Source organism: Lampris incognitus, chromosome 16 (assembly GCF_029633865.1).
Source record: "Lampris incognitus isolate fLamInc1 chromosome 16, fLamInc1.hap2, whole genome shotgun sequence".
In the NCBI taxonomy this organism is placed as follows: domain Eukaryota; kingdom Metazoa; phylum Chordata; class Actinopteri; order Lampriformes; family Lampridae; genus Lampris; species Lampris incognitus.
The window spans coordinates 1,973,412-1,998,869 of NC_079226.1; the positions used below are offsets into that span (position 1 = coordinate 1,973,412).

General features: G+C 44.4%; 1 protein-coding gene across 1 annotated transcript in view; it reads left to right on the forward strand.

Annotated features, from left to right (window-relative positions):
• The window catches only part of kiaa0586 (KIAA0586 ortholog), a 130,778-nt gene that overhangs the window by 46,186 nt on the left and 59,134 nt on the right, over positions 1–25,458 (forward strand). The window contains exons 9-15 of the mRNA XM_056296270.1: positions 263–335; positions 463–693; positions 1,644–1,827; positions 1,944–2,129; positions 3,867–4,027; positions 19,053–19,151; positions 22,898–23,079. Coding sequence (XP_056152245.1) covers positions 263–335; positions 463–693; positions 1,644–1,827; positions 1,944–2,129; positions 3,867–4,027; positions 19,053–19,151; positions 22,898–23,079 — 1,116 coding nt within the window. The remainder of the gene's footprint in view (positions 1–262; positions 336–462; positions 694–1,643; positions 1,828–1,943; positions 2,130–3,866; positions 4,028–19,052; positions 19,152–22,897; positions 23,080–25,458) is intronic.

The window sequence follows — 25,458 nt, forward strand, 5'->3', positions numbered from 1 at the left end:
GCTCAACCAGATGATACACATATATTCACAGCTTGCTCATACGGGGAAGCCTAGATGTGCTCGTGTGTGTGTTTCTGTGTGTATATATGTGTGTATGTGTGCGTGTGTGTTTGCACGACTGTAGGCCTGTGTGGTTATGGATGGTGGATATAAACAGAGCGGTGAAGAGGCAGTCCCAGATTGAACTGTCACTTTGACTGGCAGCAGTCAGACATGAAGACCATAGTCTCTCTGTCTCTCGTCCTCCTCTCTTTTTCTGCAGAGATTACAGTGAAGAGGTGCATATTAAGAGGATGGTGGACGCTTGGATCAGCAGCCTTACCAAAGACATCCAGGTCAGCCTCACTTCGTCCAAACAGCACCTCATTCATTTCTCCCTCATTTGTTCTCCAAACTCTGTTCTCTGGCTGAGTGGTGTCAGCTTCACATCCTAAATGCCACACTGATTCTTTCGTCCTGCAGGCTGAAATGACCTCACACACCAACAGTCCAGTCAAAGACTCCTCTAAAGGCAGAGATGCTCCTCTCACGCTCCAGAAGAAAGCCACCGGGAGCAGAAAAGTGAAGGAGCGGCTACAGAGCATGCCCAGAAAAGCAGGGATCAAGATGGAGGAGAGAGGAGGTGGAGGACAGACGGACAGGAACTTGGAACAGAAGGAAGCATCTGGTCGACTCCGAGCTGGACAGAGAGCGGTGCGACAGTCTGGAGCGGTTGTCCTGTTCAAGTTTATCTTATTTACTTTTTTCTTCCCTTGAAACAAGAATGATTTCAGTCACAGACTGTACAGGAAGTACCTGTTGTGTTTATTTTTTTATTATATTTTAAACATCTTTTTCCCTCTGGACATATCGGTCCTATACAGTCTGCTCTCATTACATGGTGTCTTTACCAGTGAATGCTGTGGAGGAGCAACTCTTTGCCCTCCCTTCTCTTTGTGTTAATAGTGCACAACACTGGGTCCCCGGTGGTGTAGCGGTCTAAGCATCGGCTTTGTGTCGATGCAGTTGCCCACTGGGGCCCGGGGTTCGCGCCCCGGTCTCGTCAGATCCGACTATGGCCGCTCTCAGTGAAGCAGCAATAATTGGCAATGCTGTCTTCAGGAGGGGGACGGAGTCGGCTTAGGTTCGTCACATGAATGCGTCTCTGTGTATGTCAGAAAAAGCAGTGGTTCGGCCTGGATTCGCCTTGTCACGGAAGTGGCGAGGCGTCTCCTTCGAGACTGCCGGCCGGAGGGATGCAGTTGGCGAACACATGTAGTGCGAGGGTGGGTGTTTGAACTAAAAAAAAAAAGGGGGGGGGGATCGATTGGCCACTAAATTGGGAGAAAAAAGGGAAAAATCAGAAATACATTTTAGAAAATAGTGCACAACACTGTTATGTTGCATGGCTTCATGGCAAAACATTGTTGAGGTTAATTTGGATTAAATCAGGGAGGAAGAATTCCTAATACAAGAACACATCACCCTGTGTATAACACACAGAGTGAGTCTGTACAGAACACAAACATGTTTTCAGTCTGCGTAGGTAGACACACACATTATCACACTGTACATACACACATTATTTACCCATCCATGAGGTTTTGAACACCTTACTCCACTAAAGGGCATTTCATTCTCTCTGCTTCCCCACACACGACTAGAGTGCAGCAGATCCCGGCCGTGGAGAGAGAGAGGGAGAAAGACAGAAATGTCTGATGCGTCTCTATGGCAGGGCTCCATATGAGGGCCACAGGCGGACCCTGAGGAGCCCATACCTGCGATTCAGCTCACCTGCCTCGCCCAGAAGGAAGTCAGCCCGGCCTCGTCTGGTGGAGAGGATCACAGGTCACCTCACCAACCAATCAAATCCAACCATCTTTGATACGCCTACAGTCTGTGTGTCTGTGTTTGTCTGACTCTCTCTGTCTGCCTTTCTGTCTTTATGTATGTATGTTACTCAGGAGTGAAAGTGAAAACCACAAAGACACAGACCAACTTGGCTCCACCCATTTCTTCTCCTCTTTGCTCATCAGCTGGGCAACCACTCCATTACATCTTCAGACCCTTCCACATGACCCCCGGTGTGACCTGTGAGCGTCCAGTGAACCCTGTGGAGGGTTCCCTCATCCCCATGGCCATTCCTCTCGGTCAGTAACTAATGTCTGTAATGGTCAGTCGCAATTAGTCTTTTGTGGAAATGAATTCCATACTGAAATATCGGCTGATGGATCCTGTTTGGCAGCAGAAAATTCATTGTTCAATTAGCATCTCCTTCCCAAACATTGTAGTTTGGATTGTTGTCATCGTGTGAGCAGGCATTATAAGTTATACTGCATGGCCCACAGTATGTGGTTACCCAAACATCACACCCATATGTGCTTGTTGAACATCTAATTTCAAAACTATGCCCATTAATTTGGAGTTGGTTCCCCTTTGGTGCTAAACAGTCTCCACGCTTCTGTGACGATGTTTCATGAGATTTTGGGAACATGGCTGCTGACATTCACTCTCATTCAGCACAAGAGCATTAGTGAGGTCGGGCACTGATGTTGGGGAAGAGGCCTGGCTTGCAGTCAGTGTTACAATTCATTCCAAAGGTGTTGGATGGGGTTGAAATCAGGGCTCTTTGCAGGCCAGTCAATTTCCACACCTACTACTACTACTACTACTACTATTATTACTATTACTACTTTTACGACTTTTGGCTGCTCCCGTTAGGGGGCACCACAGTGGATCATCTGTTTCCATCTCTTCCTGTCCTCTGCATCTTCCTCTGTCACACCAGCCTTATACACCACCGCCTCCTACATACTTCTCCACAACTCATGACTTCCTCATGCAATACCACACCTCCTCTCTCGGCACCCTGTCGTATGCTTTCTCTAAATCTACAAAGACACAATGTAACTCCTTCTGGCCTTCTCTATACTTCTCCATCAACATTCTCAAAGCAAACATCACATCTGTGGTGCTCTTTCATGGCATGAAACCATACTGCTGCTCGCTGATCATCACCTCTCCTCTTAACCTAGCTTCTATTACTCTTTCCCATATTTTCATGCTGTGGCTGACCAATTTTATACCTCTGTAGTTGCTACAGTTCTGCACATCACCCTTGTTCTTGAAAATCGGTACCAGTATGCTTCTTCTCCACTCCTCAGGCATCCTCTCACTTTCCAAGATTGTGTTAAACAATCTAGTTAAAAACCCCACTGCCATCTCTCCTAAACATCTCCATGCCTCCACAGGTATGTCATCAGGACCAACTGCCTTTCCACTCTTCATCCTCTTCATAGCTGCCCTCACTTCCTCCTTGCTAATCCATGACCATTATGATCTGAAGGCTAATACCATTCATTCCCTGTGCCCCCCCCCCCATTTTTCTCTGAATTGTACTTGGCCAATTACCCCACTCATCTGAGCTGTCCCTGTCTCTGCTCCAACCCCTCTGCTGATCGGGGGAGGGCTGCAGACTACCACATGTCTCCTCCAATACATGTGGAGTCACCAGCGGCTTCGTTTCACCTGACAGTGAGGAGTTTCACCAGGGGGACGTAGCGTGTGGGAGGATCACGCTATTCCCCCCAGTTCCCCCTTCCTCCTGAACAGGCGCCCCAACCGACCAGAGGAGGCGCTAGTGCAGCGACCAGGACACATACCCACATCTGGCTTCCCACCCGCAGACACGGCCAATTGTGTCTGTAGGGACACCCAACCAAGCTGGAGGTAACACGGGGATTCGAACCGGAGAGCCCCGGTTTGATAGGCAACAGAATAGACCACTATGCCACCCAGATGCCCCTCATTTCCTGTGTTTGGTTAGTAAATCTAATCTATTACCCCCCCACCCACCCCCACCCTTTCTCTCTCTTTCTTTGTTCCAGGCCAGCCGAGGATAGACACTGCTCTTCCTCAGCCCTCCAGGGTTCTCTTGTTTGATGACTCCCTCTCCCAAGCCCAGACCACCACCCCCTCAGGGCCCCAGATGTCCAACAAGGCCACCCTGCCGGGCATTTCTGAGAGCGTCACAGCAGCTCAGTCACAGGTGAAATTACCACTTAAGTGCCCCTTAGCCACACACCAGGCCCCACCTGTTTCTTTGTTTCTTTATCTAATGATAATAATAGTAATAAACCAATCTTATATAGCGCTTTTCTAATACTCAAAATTGCTTTACAATAAATGGGGTGAAACAAGATGACAGCTAAACATAACGCAGACATACAGGGGTGGATAGGAAGGGGGGCTACGAGAGGGAGAAGCGGCAGTCACACATGACGCCAGCAGTACTCTCCCACTTGGTCAGATACAAAAGGGAAAGAAAAACAAACATCACAAATCACATAAATCACAGATGAAGTCTGAAGAGGTGAGTCCCGACCAATGACCTGAATGTGGGCAGACCCAAGCAGTGTCCGATGCGCTTGGGGAAGGAGTCGAGGGAGGGGGCAGGTCGAGCGCTCGGTCCCCAGCCTGCCCCAGACCAGGGGTGGATGAGAGAGGACGGGGGGGGGGAGGGCACAAGAAGGCAATGGAGAAAAGGTGTGTCTTGATACGGGATTGGAAGAGTGGGAGGGAAAGGGGCTTGAAAAGTGGCATTCTGCAGGCAGCATACTACAGGAAACAATCACAGCAATGCAGTACGCTCAGTTTGTATGTATATAATATATGTATATGTATATATTCCAGTGAGTCAAGTAAAGTCTTGTGCAAGCCTGTTTCATGCCATAATCTCATATAAAGAATTTACTTGACTCACTGGATTATTTTGCTCCTTATTTGTTGAGCACTTTCCCTACTGTTGAGTGTTTATTTTAAATATATATATACACTACCGTTCAAAAGTTTGGGATCACCCAAACAATTTTGTGTTTTCCATGAAAAGTCACACTTATTCACCACCATATGTTGTGAAATGAATAGAAAATAGAGTCAAGACATTGACAAGGTTAGAAATAATGATTTGTATTTGAAATAAGATTTGTTTTACATCAAACTTTGCTTTCGTCAAAGAATCCTCCATTTGCAGCAATTACAGCATTGCAGACCTTTGGCATTCTAGCTGTTAATTTGTTGAGGTAATCTGGAGAAATTGCACCCCACGCTTCCAGAAGCAGCTCCCACAAGTTGGATTGGTTGGATGGGCACTTCTTGCGTACCATACGGTCAAGCTGCTCCCACAACAGCTCAATGGGGTTCAGATCTGGTGACTGCGCTGGCCACTCCATTACCGATAGAATACCAGCTGCCTGCTTCTGCTCTAAATAGTTCTTGCACAATTTGGAGGTGTGTTTAGGGTCATTGTCCTGTTGTAGGATGAAATTGGCTCCAATCAAGCGCTGTCCACTGGGTATGGCATGGCGTTGCAAAATGGAGTGATAGCCTTCCTTATTCAGAATCCCTTTTACCCTGTACAAATCTCCCACCTTACCAGCACCAAAGCAACCCCAGACCATCACATTACCTCCACCATGCTTAACAGATGGCGTCAGGCATTCTTCCAGCATCTTTTCATTTGTTCTGCGTCTCACAAACGTTCTTCTTTGTGATCCAAACACCTCAAACTTGGATTCATCCGTCCACAACACTTTTTTCCAGTCTTCCTCTGTCCAATGTCTGTGTTCTTTTGCCCATCTTAATCTTTTTCTTTTATTGGTCAGTCTCAGATATGGCTTTTTCTTTGCCACTCTGCCCTGAAGCCCAGAATCCCGCAGCCGCCTCTTCACTGTAGATGTTGACACTGGTGTTTTGCGGGTACTATTTAATGAAGATGCCAGTTGGGGACCTGTGAGGCGTCTGTTTCTCAAACTAGAGACTCTAATGTACTTATCTTCTTGCTCAGTTGTGCAACGCGGCCTCCCACTTCTTTTTCTACTCTGGTTAGAGCCTGTTTGTGCTGTCCTCTGAAGGGAGTAGTACACACCGGTGTAGGAAATCTTCAATTTCTTAGCAATTTCTCGCATGGAATAGCCTTCATTTCTAAGAACAAGAATAGACTGTCGAGTTTCAGATGAAAGTTCTCTTTTTCTGGCCATTTTGAGCGTTTAATTGACCCCACAAATGTGATGCTCCAGAAACTCAATCTGCTCAAAGGAAGGTCAGTTTTGTAGCTTCTGTAACGAGCTAAACTGTTTTCAGATGTGTGAACATGATTGCACAAGGGTTTTCTAATCATCAATTAGCCTTCTGAGCCAATGAGCAAACACATTGTACCATTAGAACACTGGAGTGATAGTTGCTTGAAATGGGCCTCTATACACCTATGTAGATATTGCACCAAAAACCAGACATTTTCAGCTAGAATAGTCATTTACCACATTAGCAATGTATAGAGTGTATTTCTTTAAAGTTAAGACTAGTTTAAAGTTATCTTCATTGAAAAGTACAGTGCTTTTCCTTCAAAAATACGGACATTTCAATGTGATCCCAAACTTTTGAACGGTAGTGTATATATATATATCCTTATCTGGATTTACATATGTATGTATGTATGTATGTATGTGTGCGTGCGTGCGTGCGTGCGTGCGTGCGTGCGTGCGTGCGTGCGTGCGTGCGTGCGTGTGTATGTATGTGTGTATGTATGCATGTATGCATGCATGTATGTATGTGTATATGTATGTATATATACATACATACATGCATACATACATATATACATACATACACACACACACACACACATATATAATCCAGTGATTCAAGAAAATCTTTAATAGACAGTACAAGCCTGCTTCATGCCATAAGCAATCGTCAGCTGTCAGTACAGTGTGCATCTTAACTTCTGGAGTGATTCTGAATTGTTGGTTCATCTAGAATAGAGTAAGTATCATCTTTCTTGCTTAACAAGTTGCTATTAGTCTTACTCCAGCTGCTTGAGTATTAGTAATTTTCTCTATACATCTGCTGCTGGTTCCTAGTGGGATCTTATTCTAGCTGTAGCTGTCTTATTTTATTTACTTACATGTCTTATTTATTTATTCTAGCTGTAGCTGTTTTTCACCTAGTGTGCCCTTAAATATTTCTTGTTGCCCAGCCGTTTTGACCTAGTTATCCTTTTAGCTTATAAATATATTCCTTGGTAATTTGCTGTTTGCAGTTTTAATAGTATTGTGTGAGGTTTGATAGAGTTTTACATAAGTATCCCGTTTCTGGGCAATAAACCTATTTTCAGTGTACCTCTTTAGCCAATTGGGTGTTAAGTGGCCAGGGTGTTGCCTGCACTCATGGCAGACAGTTAGCAATCAGTGTTCTTTAAATCACTGCTGATACGCGTCAGGCAAACAAGCCTAGGTTGAACGAAGGCTAGAGTGAACAAAGGCAAGCGCGACTTTTTCAAGCCAAGACTTCGTCAAGCATGGACTGCTCTTTTTAGATCCGGTCAGTCATCTGTATTTTATGTACCTAGTATAGACTATGTGTTTCCTTCACATTCCTGTCCTTTCCTCTTCCCCGGGCTGGCATAGACGTTGGGTCACTCCTAGGCGCTGTGACCCTACCAATCTCATCTATCCCCCTCTCTTCACTCACGTTGAGCAGGTGGTGACGGGAGGGCTCTGGAATTGCCAGTCTGCGGTGCCGAAAGCTGAGTTTATCTCAGGCTATGCATCCTTGCTCTCCCTCAACTTTCTTGCTCTAACTGAGACCCGGATCATGCCAGAAAACACTACCATACCCGAAGCTCTGTCTGATGTATACTCTTTTTCTCACACTCCCAGAGCTGGGAGGCGGGGTGGTGGTACTGGCCTGCTAATCTCCCTGAAATGGAAATACTCTCTTGTTTCCATTCCACAGTTTTCTCTGCCCTCTTTTGAATTTCATGCTGTTACTGTCTCTTATCCAGTCAAACTCACCATTGTGGTTGTGTACCATCCACCAGGCCCCCTTGGTGAGTTTCTGGAGGAGCTCGACACACTTGCCTCGCACTTCCCTCTTGATGACTCTGCACTTATCCTTCTCGGTGACTTCAACATCCACACTAACAAGCTAGATCCTCTTCTCTCTTTCCTCTCCTCCTTTGACCTTCACCTCTCACCCTCTCCTCCTACCCACAAGGCCGGCAACCAGCTGGACCTTATCTTTACTAGACACTGTCCTATTTCCAATCTCTCTGTTACTCCCCTCCAGCTCTCTGACCACTATTTCATGTCTTACTCTCTCTCCCTCTCTTCACCCCCCTCAGCCCCTTCCCCTACCCACATGGTTTCCACCCATAGACACCTCCACTCTCTCTTTGCCACTGATCTTTCTTCCTCTGTTACCTCTATCCTCCTTACACCTGAATCTTTCTCTCTCCTACCCCCTGACACTGCTACTGATCTTCTTCTCTCTACCCTCTGCTCTTTTCTGGACAATCTCTGTCCCCTCACCTCCAGGCCTGCACGCCCAACTCCACCTGCCCCTTGGCTGACCGACTCAGTACGTACTGACAGATGGAGCCTGAGAGTGGCAGAGCGCAAATGGAGAAAAGGCAAACTCCCAGAGGACCTTCTCAACTTCCAATCTCTTCTTTCCACTTTCTCCTCCTCCCTTTCTGCTGGTAAGGCTGCCTTCTATCGCTCTAAAATCCTATCCTCTGCCTCTAATCCTAAGAAACTCTTTGAAACCTTCTCTACACTTCTTTTTTTTTTCTTTTTTTTTCTTCTGATTTTCCCCTTTTTTCTCCCAATTTAGTGGCCAATTGATCCCTATTTTAATTCAAACACCCACCCTCGTATTGCATGCGTTCGCCAACTGCATCTCTCCGGCCGGCAGTCTCGAAGGAAAGCGCCTCCCCCCCTTCGTGACAAGGCGAATCCAAGCCGAACCACTGTTTTTCCGACACACACGGAGACGCATTCACATGACGAACACAAGCCGACTCCGCCCCCCTCCCGAAGACAGCGTTGCCAATGATTGCTGCTTCATCGAGTCCGGCCATAGTCGGATCTGACGAGACCGGGGCGCGAACCCCAGTCCCCAGTGGGCAACTGCATCGACACCAAGCCGACGCTTAGACCGCTACGCCACCGCGGACCCTTTCTCTACACTTCTTCAACCCCCACCTCCTCCTCCAATTTTCTCCCTTCTCCCTGATGACTTCACTAACTTCTTTGACATGAAGGTAAATGACATCAGATCCTCTTTTTCTCACCACCTTGTTAGTGCTGCTTGCACCGTCCCTCACCTCTCCATGTCCCACCCTATCCCACCTTACTCCCCTCTCCCCCGACGAGGTCCTCAATCTCATCACATCCAGTCGCCCCACCACATGCTCCCTCGACCCGGTCCCCTCCCCTCTTCTTCAGTCTATAGCACCTGAACTCCTTCCCTTTCTAACCCACCTCATCAACACTTCCCTTCAGGCAGGATGCTTTCCATCTGCCTTCAAGACTGCTAGAGTCGCCCCCCTTCTCAAGAAACCATCACTTGACCCCTCTGATGTGAAAAACTACAGACCGGTTTCCCTTCTACCCTTTCTATCCAAAACTTTCGAACGTGCTGTCTTTAACCAACTTTCTTTGTACCTCCACCAGAACAACCTCCTGGGCCCCAACCAGTCTGGGTTCAGGATGGGTCACTCGACAGAGACTGCCCTCCTTGCAGTGACAGAATCCCTGCACTCTGCGAGAGGAAACTCTCTCTCCTCTGTTCTGATACTCCTGGACCTGTCAGCTGTGTTCGACCCAGTGAACCACCAGATCCTCCTCTCTACCCTTGAGGGGCTGGGTGTCACAGGCTCTGCACTCTCAATGTTTTCAACCTACCTGATAGGTCGCTCCTACCAGCGGATATGGAGGGGATCTGTGTCGGAGCCTCGCAGACTGACTACAGGCGTTCCACAGTGTTCGGTTCTGGGTCCTCTCCTTTTCTCCGTGTACACGACATCCCTGGGTTCTATTATTCGCTCGCATGGCTTCTCTTACCATTGTTATGCCGATGAAACCCAGCTGATCTTGTCCTTTCCTCCCTCTGACACACAAGTAGAGACGTGCATTGCTGCGGGCTTGACTGACATCTCAGAGTGGATGGCGACACACCACCTGAAGCTCAAGCTGGACAACACAGAGCTGATGTTCCTCTCGGGGAAAGGTTGCCCGCACCGAGACCTGGCCATCACCATTGACAACACTGTGGTGACGCCAACTCGGACTGTGAGGAATCTGGGTGTGATCCTGGTTGACCAACTGTCGTTTGCTGAAAACGTTGCATCGGTTGCTCACTCCTGCAGATATCTCCTCTATAACATCAGGAGGATTCGCCCATTCCTCACCGACGAGACGACACAGGTGCTCATCCAGGCTCTGGTCATCTCCCGGTTGGACTACGGCAACTCCCTCCTTGCTGGTGCCCCGGCGTCGGCCATCAGACCTCTGGAGCTTGTTCAGAAAGCTGCAGCTCGTCTGGTGTTCAACCGCCCTAAGTTCTCCCACACAACTCCCCTTCTCATGTCCCTACACTGGCTCCCAGTAGCTGCTCGCATCCAGTTTAAGACTCTGGTGCTAGCCTACAGGGCAGTGAAAGGAACAGCTCATTTCTATCTCCAGGCCATGGTCAAGCTCTACACCCCCACCCGACCACTTCGCTCTGCTGCCTTGGGACGCCTGGTTGCCGTGTCGCTCAGAGGCCCCTGCTGCCGATCGACCCGGTCACGGCTCTTTTCTGTCCTGGCCCCACAGTGGTGGAATGAACTCCCCACTGATGTCAGGACAGCGGAGTCGCTGCCCATCTTTCGGCGCAGGTTGAAAACTCACCTCTTTAAGAACTTCTAGCCTGTTACTTGTTCTTAGCACTTATTGTATTCACTCGTTAAAAAAAATCTCTTTCTTGCACTTTTACTTAAGCATTGGTTTTGCTCTTAGATGCTTGTTTAGATGCACTTATGATCTCGGATGACTTGTAGTTCTCCTGATCTCCTACGTGAAATGCACTTATTGTAAGTCGCTTTGGATAAAAGCTTCGGCTAAATGACTGTAATGTAATGTAATAAAACTACACGGGAAAGAACATACCATATTACTGCCTCATCATGCATATCATGTGCACAACGTCCAGTGGGGAAGGGAGAGGTGCCTACATTCAAAAATACTTGAGCTTAAAAGTGTAGCTGCTCTTTTGTAATGCTGCAATTTTGTAATTCTTATTAATGTTTTTTTTTATTTTTTATAAATGTATTTCTAGTTTTTCCCCTTATCCCACCCGATTAACCCAATGGCATATGGCTGGAACTGTTGTCGAATAACTCCCCTGGCTCACATTTCCACAGAAAGGAGATAGTCATAACACCAGTTTCCTTCAAACTCGTGTCGGCTGCTCTCGTTATTTTACACGCTGAAGCCTCCTCGCATGGATTGCATCACTTTCAGGCCACGAAGGAGGCGTAGGGAGAATGCTTTCGGTGGCTTGGCTGCAGGTGCCCGGATGGGCCAGAGGGGTCGCTGGAGAACGACGAGTCCCCGAACACTACACCAATCTACACCCACTATCCCTCGGGTAAGGGTGGCCTAACGAATGCCTTACCCCGTGGATGCTATGGCCGTGACCAGTTACAGCGAGTCTGGGATATGAACCTCCTAGCCACATGACGAGCGGATTGCAAGAACGGCGGTGTATTCTGCTTGGCCATCAGAGCAGTAATTCTTATTAATGTTTTCTGGAATGTTCTAACATCCCAAAAAACATTACTAGAAGACTCTGAAAATTATCATCAAATGAGTCTAACTTCAATGAAGCTGCACCCCCATACCAAGATGCATTACAAAAGAGCAGCTACAATTTTAAGCTCAAGTACAACCCACCATTACATACTGGCACCCCCAACTGCAACTGCCGTGTGAAGGACTCACGCCCCCTCAAGAGAAAATGGCAGACGAAAGGAGTTATCTACCAAGCTATGTTGACGAGAGATGACAACGGCAAAACAGAGATGTGGGTCTAACAGAGGGAACATTCAAAAAGAGGTTTAATGCACACATGTGTAGCTTCAGAAACAACTGTTTAAAGAATGTCACATGTTTAAGCCCTTATATTTGGTCATTGGTGGACAGAAACATTAATTATTCAACCACCTGGAAAATCCTCTCAAAGAACAAAGCATATTCAACCAGTAGTAAAATGCGCAATTTATGTCTTACTGAACAATATTTTATCATCTGCAAACCAGAAATGTCCACACTGAATAACAGCAATGAATTGGCCAGCAGTTGCACACATAGATATAAGCACCTATTTTGTAATTATAAATAAATCATGACAATAGACAAACACCATTAACCTTGTATGTAACCCCCCCCCCCCCCAGTGGACAGTTAGCGATCACGTGTTTTTGAATTTTTGAATGTAGGCACCTCTCCCTTCCCCACTGGACGTTGTGCATGTGATGTGCATGACGAGGCAGTAATATGATAAGTTCTTTCCTGTGTAGCTTTATTGACAGCTGATGATTGCTTATGGCATGCAGCAGGCTTGTACTGTCTATTAAAATTTTTACTTGAATCACCGGTGCATTCTTAGTGTCGGTCCCAAGCCCGGACAAATGGGGAGGGTTGCGTCAGGAAGGGCATCCGGCATAAAATCTTTACCAAATGAAATATGCTGCTCATAAATAAGCTTTCCATACCAGATTGTACCAACGACCACCACTGGTACTGTTAACCAGCAGGGTGCTGGTGGAAACTCTGCTACTGTTGGGCGAAGGAGAAGGCAATGGGGAAGGCATGTCCAGAGGCAGCTAGAGAGGGGGAAGTTAGGAGTGTGGAGGTGAGAGTCGGAACTTTGAATGTTGGCAGTATGACTAGTAAAGAGAGAGAGCTGGCTGATATGATGGAAAGAAGAAAGGTAGGCATACTGTGTGTGCAAGAGACCCGTTGGAAGGGGAGTAAGGCCAGGAGTATCAGAGGTGGTTTCAAACTCTTCTACTATGGTGCGAATGGGAGGAGAAATGGGGTAGGGGTAATTCTGAAGGAAGAGTATGTCAAGAGTGTGTTGGAGGTGAAGAGAGTGTCAGACAGAGGGATGAGTATGAAGCTGGAAATCGAAGGTGTATTGATGAATGTTATCAGTGCATATGCCCCGCAAGTTGGGTGTGAGATGGAAGAGAAAGAAGAATTCTGGGGTGCGTTGGATGATGTGGTGGAGAGGGAACCCAAGGAGGAGAGAGTGGTGGTTGGAGCGGACTTCAGTGGACATGTTGGTCAAGGGAACAGGGGTGATGAGGAGGTGATGGGTAGGTATGGTGTCAAGGAGAGAAATGTGGAAGGACAGATGGTGGTGGATTTTGTGAAAAGGATGGAAATGGCTGTGGTGAATACATATTTCAAGAAGAGGGAGGAACACAGGGTGACGTACAAGAGTGGAGGAAAGTGCACACAGGTGGACTATATCTTATGTAGGAGGCGCGATCTAAAAGGGATTGGAGACTGCAAGGTGGTGACAGGGGAGAACGTAGCTAGGCAGCATCGGATGGTGGTCTGTAGGATGACTTTGGAGACCAAGAAGAGGAAGCAAGTGAAGGCAGAGCTGAAGATCAAATGGTGGAAGTTGAAGAAGGAAGACTGTTGTGTGGAGTTCAGGCAGGAGTTAAGACAGGCACTGGGTGGTAGTGAAGAGTTGCCAGATGGCTGAGCAACCACTGCAGAAATAGTGAGGGAGACAGCTAGGAAGGTACTTGGTGTGTCATCAGGACAGAGGAAGGAAGACAGGGAGACTTGGTGGTGGAATGAGGAAGTACAGTAAATTATACAGAGGAAGAGGTTGGCAAAGAAGAAGTGGGATAGTAAGAGAGATGAAGAAAGTAGATAGGAGTACAAGGAGATGCAGCGTAAAGCAAAGAGAGAGGTGGCAAAGGCAAAGGAAAAGGTGTATGGTGAGTTGTATGACAGGTTAGACTCTAAGGAAGGAGAAAAGGACTTGTACTGATTGGCTAGACAGAGGGACCAAGCTGGGAAGGATGTGCAGCAGGTTAGGGCGATCAAGGATAGAGATGGAAATGTGCTGACAAGTGAGGAGAGTGTGTTGAGAAGGTGGAAGGAGTACTTTGAGGGGCTGATGAATGAAGAAAATGAGAGAGAGAGAGAAGGTTGGATGATGTAGGGATAGTGAATCAGGAAGTGCAGTGAATTAGCAAGGAGAAAGTGAGGGCAGCTAAGAAGAGGATGAAGAGTGGAAAGGCACTTGGTCCTGATGACATACCTGTGGAGGCATGGAGATGTTTAGGAGAGATGGCAGTGGGGGTTTTAACTAGGTTGTTTAACACAATCTTGGAAAGTGAGAGGATGCCTGAGGAGTGGAGAAGAAGCAGACTGGTACCGATTTTCAAGAACAAGGGTGATGTGCAGAACTGCAGCAACTACAGAGGTATAAAGTTGATCAGCCACAGCATGAAGATTTGGGAAAGAGTAATAGAAGCTAGGTTAAGAGGAGGAGAGGTGATGATCAGCGAGCAGCAGTATGGTTTCATGCCATGAAAGAGCACCACAGATGTGATGTTTGCTTTGAGAATGTTGGTGGAGAAGTATAGAGAAGGCCAGAAGGAGTTACATGGTGTCTTTGTGGATTTAGAGAAAGCATACGACAGGGTGCCGAGAGAGGAGGTGTGGTATTGAGAAGTATGTGGGAGTGGTGCAGGATATGTATGAGGGAAGTGTGACAGTGGTGAGGTGTGTGGTTGGAATGACAGATGGGTTCATGGTGGAGGTGGGATTACATCAAGGATCGGTTCTGAGCCCTTTCTTGTTTGCAGTGGTGATGGACAGGTTGACGGACGAGATCAGGCAGGAGTCTCCATGGACGATGATGTTCGCAGATGACATTGTGATCTGTAGTGAGAGTAGGGTGCAGGTGGAGGAGAGCCTGGAGAGGTGGAGGTATGCACTGGAGAGAAGAGGAATGAAAGTCAGTAGGAGCAAGACGAAATACATATGCGTGAATGAGAGGGAGGACAGTGGAATGGTGAGGATGCAAGGAGTAGAGGTGACAAAGGTGTATGAGTTTAAATACTTGGGGCCAACTGTCCAAAGTAACGGGGAGTGCAGGAGAGAGGTGAAGAAGAGAGTGCAGGCAGGGTGGAGTGGGTGGAGAAGAGTGTCAGGAGTGATTTGTGACAGAAGGGTACCAGCAAGAGTTAAAGGGAAGGTTTACAAGATGGTAGTGAGACCTGCTATGTTGTATGGTTTGGAGACAGTGGCACTGATGAAAAGACAGGAGGTGGAGCTGGAGGTGGCAGAGATGAAGATGATAAGATTTTCACTGGGAGTGATGAAGAAGGACAGGATTAGGAACGATTATATTAGAGGGACAGCTCAGGTTGGACAGTTTGGAGACAAAGCAAGAGAGACAAGACTGAGATGGTTTGGACATGTGTGGAGGAGAGATGCTGGGTATATTGGGAGAAGGATGCTGAATATGGAGCTGCCAGGGAAGAGGAGAAGAGGAAGGCCAAAGAGGAGGTTTATGGATGTGGTGAGGGAAGACATGCAGGTGGCTGGTGTGACAGAGGAAGATGCAGAGGACAGGAAGAGATGGAAACGGATGATCCGCTGTGGCGCCCCCTAACGGGAGCAGCCGAAAGTAGTGGTAGTAGTGGTGTGTATATGTATATATATATATACTAGGAGAGGTACCTGGTGTTGCCCGGGGAAAGTGGGAAAGTGTTCTCACCAAAACAACCAACACGATGTGATCTTTACGATATCATGGATGATGAAATAAATATAGGATAATTTATGATATGATACATGTGATAAACGAATGTGAAATAAACGAATCTTATTAACGAAAATTATCAAATTTCATAATTTCAATCCATTCATCAAGCTTCTTTGCCAGTGTGTATTAGTCACTCAGTACTCATGCACCTCAGGGTAAACCACGCTGCATGTCTCACTATTTGGCGCTAGGATAGAAAGCTTTTCTGCACTACCAGTTGTGGGGGCAGCTACATGAGAAACATGGAGCAGAAAGATTTACTCCAGTTGTTTCAAAAGTCCGTTTTGGTTTATGGCAAACATCAACAATCAAATGTCCCCCATCACCAGCTGCAATTTCACAGTGTAAGACGCCTAACCTGTCGTTTTACACACCCACCAAATTGTGCTCCTGTATTTCAGGGGTTTTTGTTTGTTTGTTTGTTTGTTTTTGTTTTTTTTGGAAGTTGTATGTGGTCCATGTGAAGATCTTTTTTTTTTTTTGCTTGCCTCTCCAGATGGAAAATGTTTAAATTCAATTCAATTTCCCCTCGGGGATAAATAAAGTATTATGATTCTGATTAAAGCTGCTTAGGCTAAGTTCAAGTCATAATGAGATAGTAATATTTCCATGAGTAATGAGGGAGATGTTTTGTTTGTGGATACTACACTCCATTGCCACTCGGTGGCACTGTGAGACGATGGATGGTGGAGAGGGACTGCTGTAAGGGGACAGAAGAAGAAAAACCAGAGCGAGCAAGATAAACTCAATTTCGCAAATAAATAAAAAATTTTACTTGGTTTTTGAAATATTTTTCATACTGTGCAATCCTTAGAAAGTGCTGATTCTAAAGATACCTTTCTTTTTGTTCTACAATGAGTATTTCTGCAGTTTTAAGCGAACATACAAACGTACACTCTTGCTTTATATATACACTACCGTTCAAAAGTTTGGGATCACATTGAAATGTCCATATTTTTGAAGGAAAAGCACTGTACTGTTCAATGAAGATAACTTTAAACTAGTCTTAACTTTAAAGAAATACACTCTATACATTGCTAATGTGGTAAATGACTATTCTAGCTGCAAATGTCTGGTTTTTGGTGCAATATCTACATAGGTGTATAGAGGCCCATTTCAAGCAACTATCACTCCAGTGTTCTAATGGTACAATGTGTTTGCTCATTGGCTCAGAAGGCTAATTGATGATTAGAAAACCCTTGTGCAATCATGTTCACACATCTGAAAACAGTTTAGCTCGTTACAGAAGCTACAAAACTGACCTTCCTTTGAGCAGATTGAGTTTCTGGAGCATCACATTTGTGGGGTCAATTAAACGCTCAAAATGGCCAGAAAAAGAGAACTTTCATCTGAAACTCGACAGTCTATTCTTGTTCTTAGAAATGAAGGCTATTCCATGCGAGAAATTGCTAAGAAATTGAAGATTTCCTACACCGGTGTGTACTACTCCCTTCAGAGGACAGCACAAACAGGCTCTAACCAGAGTAGAAAAAGAAGTGGGAGGCCGCGTTGCACAACTGAGCAAGAAAATAAGTACATTAGAGTCTCTAGTTTGAGAAACAGACGCCTCACAGGTCCTCAACTGGCATCTTCATTAAATAGTACCCGCAAAACACCAGTGTCAACATCTACAGTGAAGAGGCGGCTGCGGGATTCTGGGCTTCAGGGCAGAGTGGCAAAGAAAAAGCCATATCTGAGACTGACCAATAAAAGAAAAAGATTAAGATGGGCAAAAGAACACAGACATTGGACAGAGGAAGACTGGAAAAAAGTGTTGTGGACGGATGAATCCAAGTTTGAGGTGTTTGGATCACAAAGAAGAACGTTTGTGAGACGCAGAACAAATGAAAAGATGCTGGAAGAATGCCTGACGCCATCTGTTAAGCATGGTGGAGGTAATGTGATGGTCTGGGGTTGCTTTGGTGCTGGTAAGGTGGGAGATTTGTACAGGGTAAAAGGGATTCTGAATAAGGAAGGCTATCACTCCATTTTGCAACGCCATGCCATACCCAGTGGACAGCGCTTGATTGGAGCCAATTTCATCCTACAACAGGACAATGACCCTAAACACACCTCCAAATTGTGCAAGAACTATTTAGAGCAGAAGCAGGCAGCTGGTATTCTATCGGTAATGGAGTGGCCAGCGCAGTCACCAGATCTGAACCCCATTGAGCTGTTGTGGGAGCAGCTTGACCGTATGGTACGCAAGAAGTGCCCATCCAACCAATCCAACTTGTGGGAGCTGCTTCTGGAAGCGTGGGGTGCAATTTCTCCAGATTACCTCAACAAATTAACAGCTAGAATGCCAAAGGTCTGCAATGCTGTAATTGCTGCAAATGGAGGATTCTTTGACGAAAGCAAAGTTTGATGTAAAACAAATCTTATTTCAAATACAAATCATTATTTCTAACCTTGTCAATGTCTTGACTCTATTTTCTATTCATTTCACAACATATGGTGGTGAATAAGTGTGACTTTTCATGGAAAACACAAAATTGTTTGGGTGATCCCAAACTTTTGAACGGTAGTGTATATATAAAACTTTGTTAAAAGGTTAAAAGAAACACTCAACGGTAGGGAAAGTGCTCACCAAAAAGAGCAAAATCATTTCATGCTTATGGCATGAAACAGGCTTGTACTGTCTCATAAAGAATTTACTTGACTCAGTGGATTATTTATATATATACACACACACACACACACACACGTTAGCAGCTGATGAGTGCACGACGCACGAAACAGGCTCGTACTGCTATGTATTAAAACGTTTTTCCTGTATCAGTATTGATCTATCTATATATCTATCTATCTATATGCTATATATCTATCTATATCTGTATGTCTATATATCTATCTATCTATATATATATATATCTATATTTATATAGATATATATATATATGCGGCACAGTGGTGCAATGAATAGCGTGGTCGCCTTACAGCAAGAAGGTCCTGGGTTTGAGCCCTGGGATAGTCAAACCTTGATGCTCGTCCTCTGTGTGGAGTTTGCATGTTCTCCCCGTGTCTGTGTGGGTTTCCTCCGGGAGCTCTGGTTTCCTCCCACAGTCCAAAGACATGTAGGTCAGGTGAATCGGCCGTACTAAATTGTCCCTAGGTATGAATGTGTGTGTGTGTGTGCGTGTGTGTGTGTGTGTGTGTGTATGTATGTATGTGTGTGTGTGTCTATGGAGGGGTACATCTGATTGTCAGGCATAAGGGCACCATGTGACTGGCACCCCTGATCCTGGTTCATTTACATGCTGGTCATTTTTCTTACTCTGTTATCCAGAGAGACTTTCAGAATGATGATGGATGATCGAGACGTGACGGAGAGATGAATGATTGAATGATGTTGTGTTCTGTGTTTTGTGTCTTGCTTTTTTCTGCAGATGATGGCCATAGCTGAGAGTGAGCTTGAAGAAGAGGAGGAGGAAGAGGAAAGCATGTTTCCTGGAACAGATTTCCTGTCAGTCACTGATGTCGTCCAGGTAACCATCCTGTAGGCCATGCCCACATCCTCTCCCTCACAGAGCAACCTCCTCAGGGAGAATGGCTGTAGCTCCACAGTGCCTCTTTCTGGTTAAAAAGAGAATGATCGTCTTTTGCAGACAGGATATTTTACTGTGGAAGGATACCAACCATGGACTGTAATGTTAACATGTATTCTCACTATATTATGTTCAATACGGTAAATGTTCACAGCATGGCTTTTGTGGATACTGGGGGCGCATGCGCGGTGGACCAGACGGTCTTGGAGGGAAATGTTTTACTTGTTGTGAGTGCAGCTGGCTGGCGTGATGGCCGGTGCGTTGAGAGAAATAAAGTTTCTCAAAAGATAATAAACGTCGTGTTTATTCTAGTTTAACATTGGTAGCAGAGGACGGTTAGAAGATGGCTGCAAGTTATAAAATTCCGCCGAAATTTGACGAGGCTAGGCCGTATGAATGTTGGAAGAATGAAGTCAACATATGGATGCGAGTTACAGAACTTGACAAGAAGCAGCAGGCTCTCTCTCGCGGTTGCTTTGGGACTTGACGGGCGAGCGAGAGAAACGGCATTGGAAATACCTGTGGAAGATTTAGACAAGAACAATGGTATGACAACTTTATTGGCGAAATTAGATGGAGTGTTTCTTAGAGAGGAAAAAGACCGCGCATACGAAGCGTACTCTCATTTTGACAGTATTACAAAAGACAGTGCCTTGTCCAAGGCGGACTATGTCATTGAGTTTGAGCAGCGATATAACCGGATGAAAAGATATAACATGACGCTGCCCGATGCTGTGTTAGCCTTTAAGCTACTAGACACAGCCTGTCTTGATGAAAGGAACAGACACTTAGCACTGACTCAGGATTTGACGTTTTCTTCGATGAAATCGGCACTGAAGCGGATATTCGGTGGCAAGCTGGCAAGCGCCACAAGTGGAATTCAAGTGAATCAAGATGAAGCTTTTTTCACAGAACAGAGATCCCGCGGAAAGGGTTACGTTAATAAACTAAATGTGACGTCGCAGGGTGGACAACATAAGCAACCATTACCTGGGACTAATCCTCTTGATAAGTTTGGTAAAAGGTCTAGATGCGCCATTTGTCAGAGCACTTTTCATTGGGCTAAAAATTGCCCACACAGAGAGAGTGAACAAGTGAAAGTCACTGAAGATGTAGAAGAATGTAATATTACACTGCACTCAAAATCTACTATGTCAGATTCAGAGATCCTTTTGACTGAATCTTTAGGATCAGCTATTATTGATACTGCTTGTACTCGCACTGTATGTGGCGAGAAGTGGCTAGACAGCTATGTTAATGATCTTAGCGAAGTCCAGGTAAACCAGTTGATGAAAACAGAAGTGCCCAGTTCTAGACCGTTTAGATTTGGAGATGGAAATGTAGTATACTCCACCAGAAGAGTTAAGGTACCTGCAACAATTGGACAGACTAAGTGCAAAGTTGAGACAGAAGTAGTCAAAGCTGACATACCACTATTACTGAGTAAGACATCCCTGAAAAAGGCAGGCACTGTTTTGGATATGGAAAATGACAGAGTTGTGATGTTCAAGCAACCAGTGCCTCTTGAGTTAACAAGTTCTGGACATTACTGTGTAGACATCAGAGGTAAAGAAAATATGTCCCCCAGTGAAAAGGATGAGGTCCTTACAGTCACAGAGAACATGTCCCCAGATGAGAAACACAAAGTTCTCCTGAAGCTGCATAAGCAGTTTGGTCCCGCTTCTGCGGAGAGACTACTAAGGCTTCTTCACAGCTTAGGAAATAGAGATAAAGAATGTGGGACTGTGTTAGAACAAATAGTACAGGACTGTGACATTTGTCAACGTTACAGTAACACAAAGCCAAAGCCCGCTGTGGGTTTACCATTAGCTTCAGAGTATAATGAAACTGTCGCGGTGGACTTGCATGAGCTTGAACCTGGTGTATGGTATCTCCACATCATCGACCGTTTCACCCGCTTCAGCGCCGGAAACATCGTAAAAACAAAGAGGTCGTCTGAAATAGTCAACTCCATCATCCACACTTGGATAAGTGTTCATGGTCCCCCTCAGAGACTGTACAGTAAAAGAAATAATGATATGCACAGGAGGGAAAATGTCACAAGTAGATCCAGCAGTATTTTATTGGTTAGATAAAGAGTTAAGGGTAACTGGGCTACTTGCTTGCCATGTCGATGATTTTTTTTGGGCAGGCTCAGAACATTTCTCAGCAGAAGTGATTCCCCAACTCAAGGCAGCATTCCTTGTTGGGCGTGAGGAGAATGACAACTTTAACTATGTTGGCATGGAGTTTGTTACTGTTAATGGTGTAGTAGAAGTACATCAGTGCGGTTACATTGAAAACCTTCAGCCTATTCCTTTACAAGCAGCTCGTGCTATCCAGAGGGATGCCCCTCTTAGCGAAACGGAAAAAGAACAACTTAGGTCAAAAATAGGACAGATCCTATGGGTTGCCAAGCAACCTCGACCCGATGTTATGTTTGATGCTTGTAGTTTGGCATCGAGTACTAAACATGCCACAGTGCAGTCTATTCATGAGGTGAATAAAGTTATTCGTAAGCTCAAATCAGAAAAGGTGACTCTTAGATTCCAAGACTTGGGAAACAATGATGCTTTAAAGTTGGTTGTCTTCAGTGACGCATCTCTTGGAAATCTACCAGATGGTGGCACACAGGGGGGTATTCTTATTGTCCTCATGGGAGAGAAAGGGAAGTTTTCACCTCTTTCTTGGCAGTCTAAAAGAATTAGACGTGTAGTGTGGAGTACTCTTGCTATGTCAGATGGAATAGACACTGCAGTTTTTCTAGCAACTCTCTTTTCGGAGCTCACCACTGGGAACGCTGGGCTAAACGCTCCCTCACTGGTGTGTGTGACTGACAATCATTCTCTGTATGATGCTCTGAAGTCAACGAAACAAGTGACAGAGAAGAGACTCCGTCTGGAAATAAGCAGCATAAAGGAGCTCATACACAGCAAGAAAATCGGAAGGGTTCTCTGGTCAGACACTAAAACTCAACTTGCTGACTGTTTAACTAAGAAAGGAGCATCTGCCCTTGTGCTTTTGAAAGCTCTTAGTGAAGGACTATGGGACATTTCCTAAAAGGTGTTTTCATGCCTTGCTCTTAACACAGCCTTTATGGATGGCAATTTTTTATTTTTGTTTGACTACATGTTTGGGAATGTAACTGTTGATGTTCACTATATCCCTGCTTTGTAACAACAGACTTCACTGTGTTTTTTTTCTTTTAAAAAGTATAGCGAGATTGTTAACATGTATTCTCACTATATTATGTTCAGTACAGTAAATGTTCGCAGCATGGCTTTTGTGGATACTGGGGACGCATGCACGGTGGACCAGACGGTCTTGGAGGGAAATGTTTTACTTGTTGTGAGTGCAGCTGGCTGGCGTGATGGCCGGTGCGTTGAGAGAAATAAAGTTTCTCAAAAGATAATAAACGTCGTGTTTATTCTAGTTTAACAGTAGCTCCAATAAATATTCAAAACCCAACCTGGAATAAACTGTAAATCAAAATAATCACAATCCACTGCATGAACTTCATCTTCATTATCATGAAACACCAAGTGAATTGAGAACTTTCAAATTACAATAGATCAGTTCACACAGCAAATGGACAAGAAAACACTTCTCTGTCACAATATGAAGATGATACCTCTCTTCTCCTCCCCTCTATTCTCTCCCCCCCCCCCTCTCCTTTGGTCTGTCAGGAGGAGAGTGCTGTGTCTGAGAAGGTGATGGAGTTGTCTGGCCAGGCATCTTCTCCAGTTGTCATGTACCATGGACCCTCCTTCCCTCCTCAGCCCTCTGTGGCTCCACCTGAGCAGGAGCACACCTCCGCCTTTGGCCTCATCCAGCAGAGAGAGACCCTGGAGTCTCGGTTGGTGGACTGGTAAGACACCTCTTTTGTTCCATTTAGTTCCGTTTTGTTGTTTTGTTTTATCTTTTTATTTTTTTTAACCTGTGCTGTCGGCAGGCTTGGCATACACAACCTACAAACATTGTGTATACTACACAACCTACAACCATTATGTATACTACACAACCTACAAACATTGTGTATACTGCACAACCTACAACCATTATGTATACTACACAACCTACAAACATTATGTATACTACACAACCTACAAACATTGTGTATACTACACAACCTACAAACATTGTGTATACTGCACAACCTACAACCATTATGTATACTACACAACCTACAAACATTGTGTATACTACACAACCTACAAACATTGTGTATACTGCACAACCTACAACCATTATGTATACTACACAACCTACAAACATTGTGTATACTACACAACCTACAAACATTGTGTATACTGCACAACCTACAACCATTATGTATACTACACAACCTACAAACATTGTGTATACTACACAACCTACAACCATTATGTATACTACACAACCTACAAACATTGTGTATACTACACAACCTACAAACATTGTGTATACTGCACAACCTACAAACATTATGTATACTACACAAACGAGCCATGAGGGTAGTTTATAGTGTAGGATATGGTGAACACACCAAGAAGCTGTTTTTAAAGTCACGTGCCTTGAAGGTCAGGGATTTCGCTGAATTTAACACAGCACAAATAATGTTCAAAGCAAGAAACTCTCTACTACTTACTACCCAGTATTATACAAAAACACTCTACATACTACCCAGTATTATACAAAAACACTCTACATACTACCCAGTATTATACAAAAACACTCTACTTACTACCCAGTAATACACAAGAAACACTCTACATACTACCCAGTAATACACAAGAAACACTCTACATACTACCCAGTATTATACAAAAACACTCTACATACTACCCAGTATTATACAAAAACACTCTACATACTACCCAGTATTATACAAAAACACTCTACTTACTACCCAGTAATACACAAGAAACACTCTACTTACTACCCAGTAATACACAAGAAACACTCTACTTACTACCCAGTATTATACAAAAACACTCTACTTACTACCCAGTATTATACAAAAACACTCTACTTACTACCCAGTATTATACAAGAAACACTCTACATACTACCCAGTATTATACAAAAACACTCTACATACTACCCAGTATTATACAAAAACACTCTACTTACTACCCAGTATTATACAAAAACACTCTACATACTACCCAGTATTATACAAAAACACTCTACTTACTACCCAGTAATACACAAGAAACACTCTACTTACTACCCAGTATTATACAAAAACACTCTACTTACTACCCAGTATTATACAAAAACACTCTACATACTACCCAGTAATACACAAGAAACACTCTACTTACTACCCAGTAATACACAAGAAACACTCTACTTACTACCCAGTATTATACAAAAACACTCTACTTACTACCCAGTATTATACAAAAACACTCTACTTACTACCCAGTATTATACAAAAACACTCTACATACTACCCAGTATTATACAAAAACACTCTACTTACTACCCAGTATTATACAAAAACACTCTACTTACTACCCAGTATTATACAAAAACACTCTACTTACTACCCAGTATTATACAAAAACACTCTACTTACTACCCAGTATTATACAAAAACACTCTACATACTACTCAGTATTATACAAAAACACTCTACATACTACCCAGTATTATACAAAAACACTACATACTACCCAGTATTATACAAAAACACTCTACATACTACCCAGTATTATACAAAAACACTCTACTTACTACCCAGTAATACACAAGAAACACTCTACTTACTACCCAGTATTATACAAAAACGCTCTACTTACTACCCAGTAATACACAAGAAACACTCTACTTACTACCCAGTAATACACAAGAAACACTCTACTTACTACCCAGTATTATACAAAAACACTCTACTTACTACCCAGTATTATACAAAAACACTCTACATACTACCCAGTAATACACAAGAAACACTCTACTTACTACCCAGTAATACACAAGAAACACTCTACTTACTACCCAGTATTATACAAAAACACTCTACTTACTACCCAGTATTATACAAAAACACTCTACTTACTACCCAGTATTATACAAAAACACTCTACATACTACCCAGTATTATACAAAAACACTCTACTTACTACCCAGTATTATACAAAAACACTCTACTTACTACCCAGTATTATACAAAAACACTCTACTTACTACCCAGTATTATACAAAAACACTCTACTTACTACCCAGTATTATACAAAAACACTCTACATACTACCCAGTA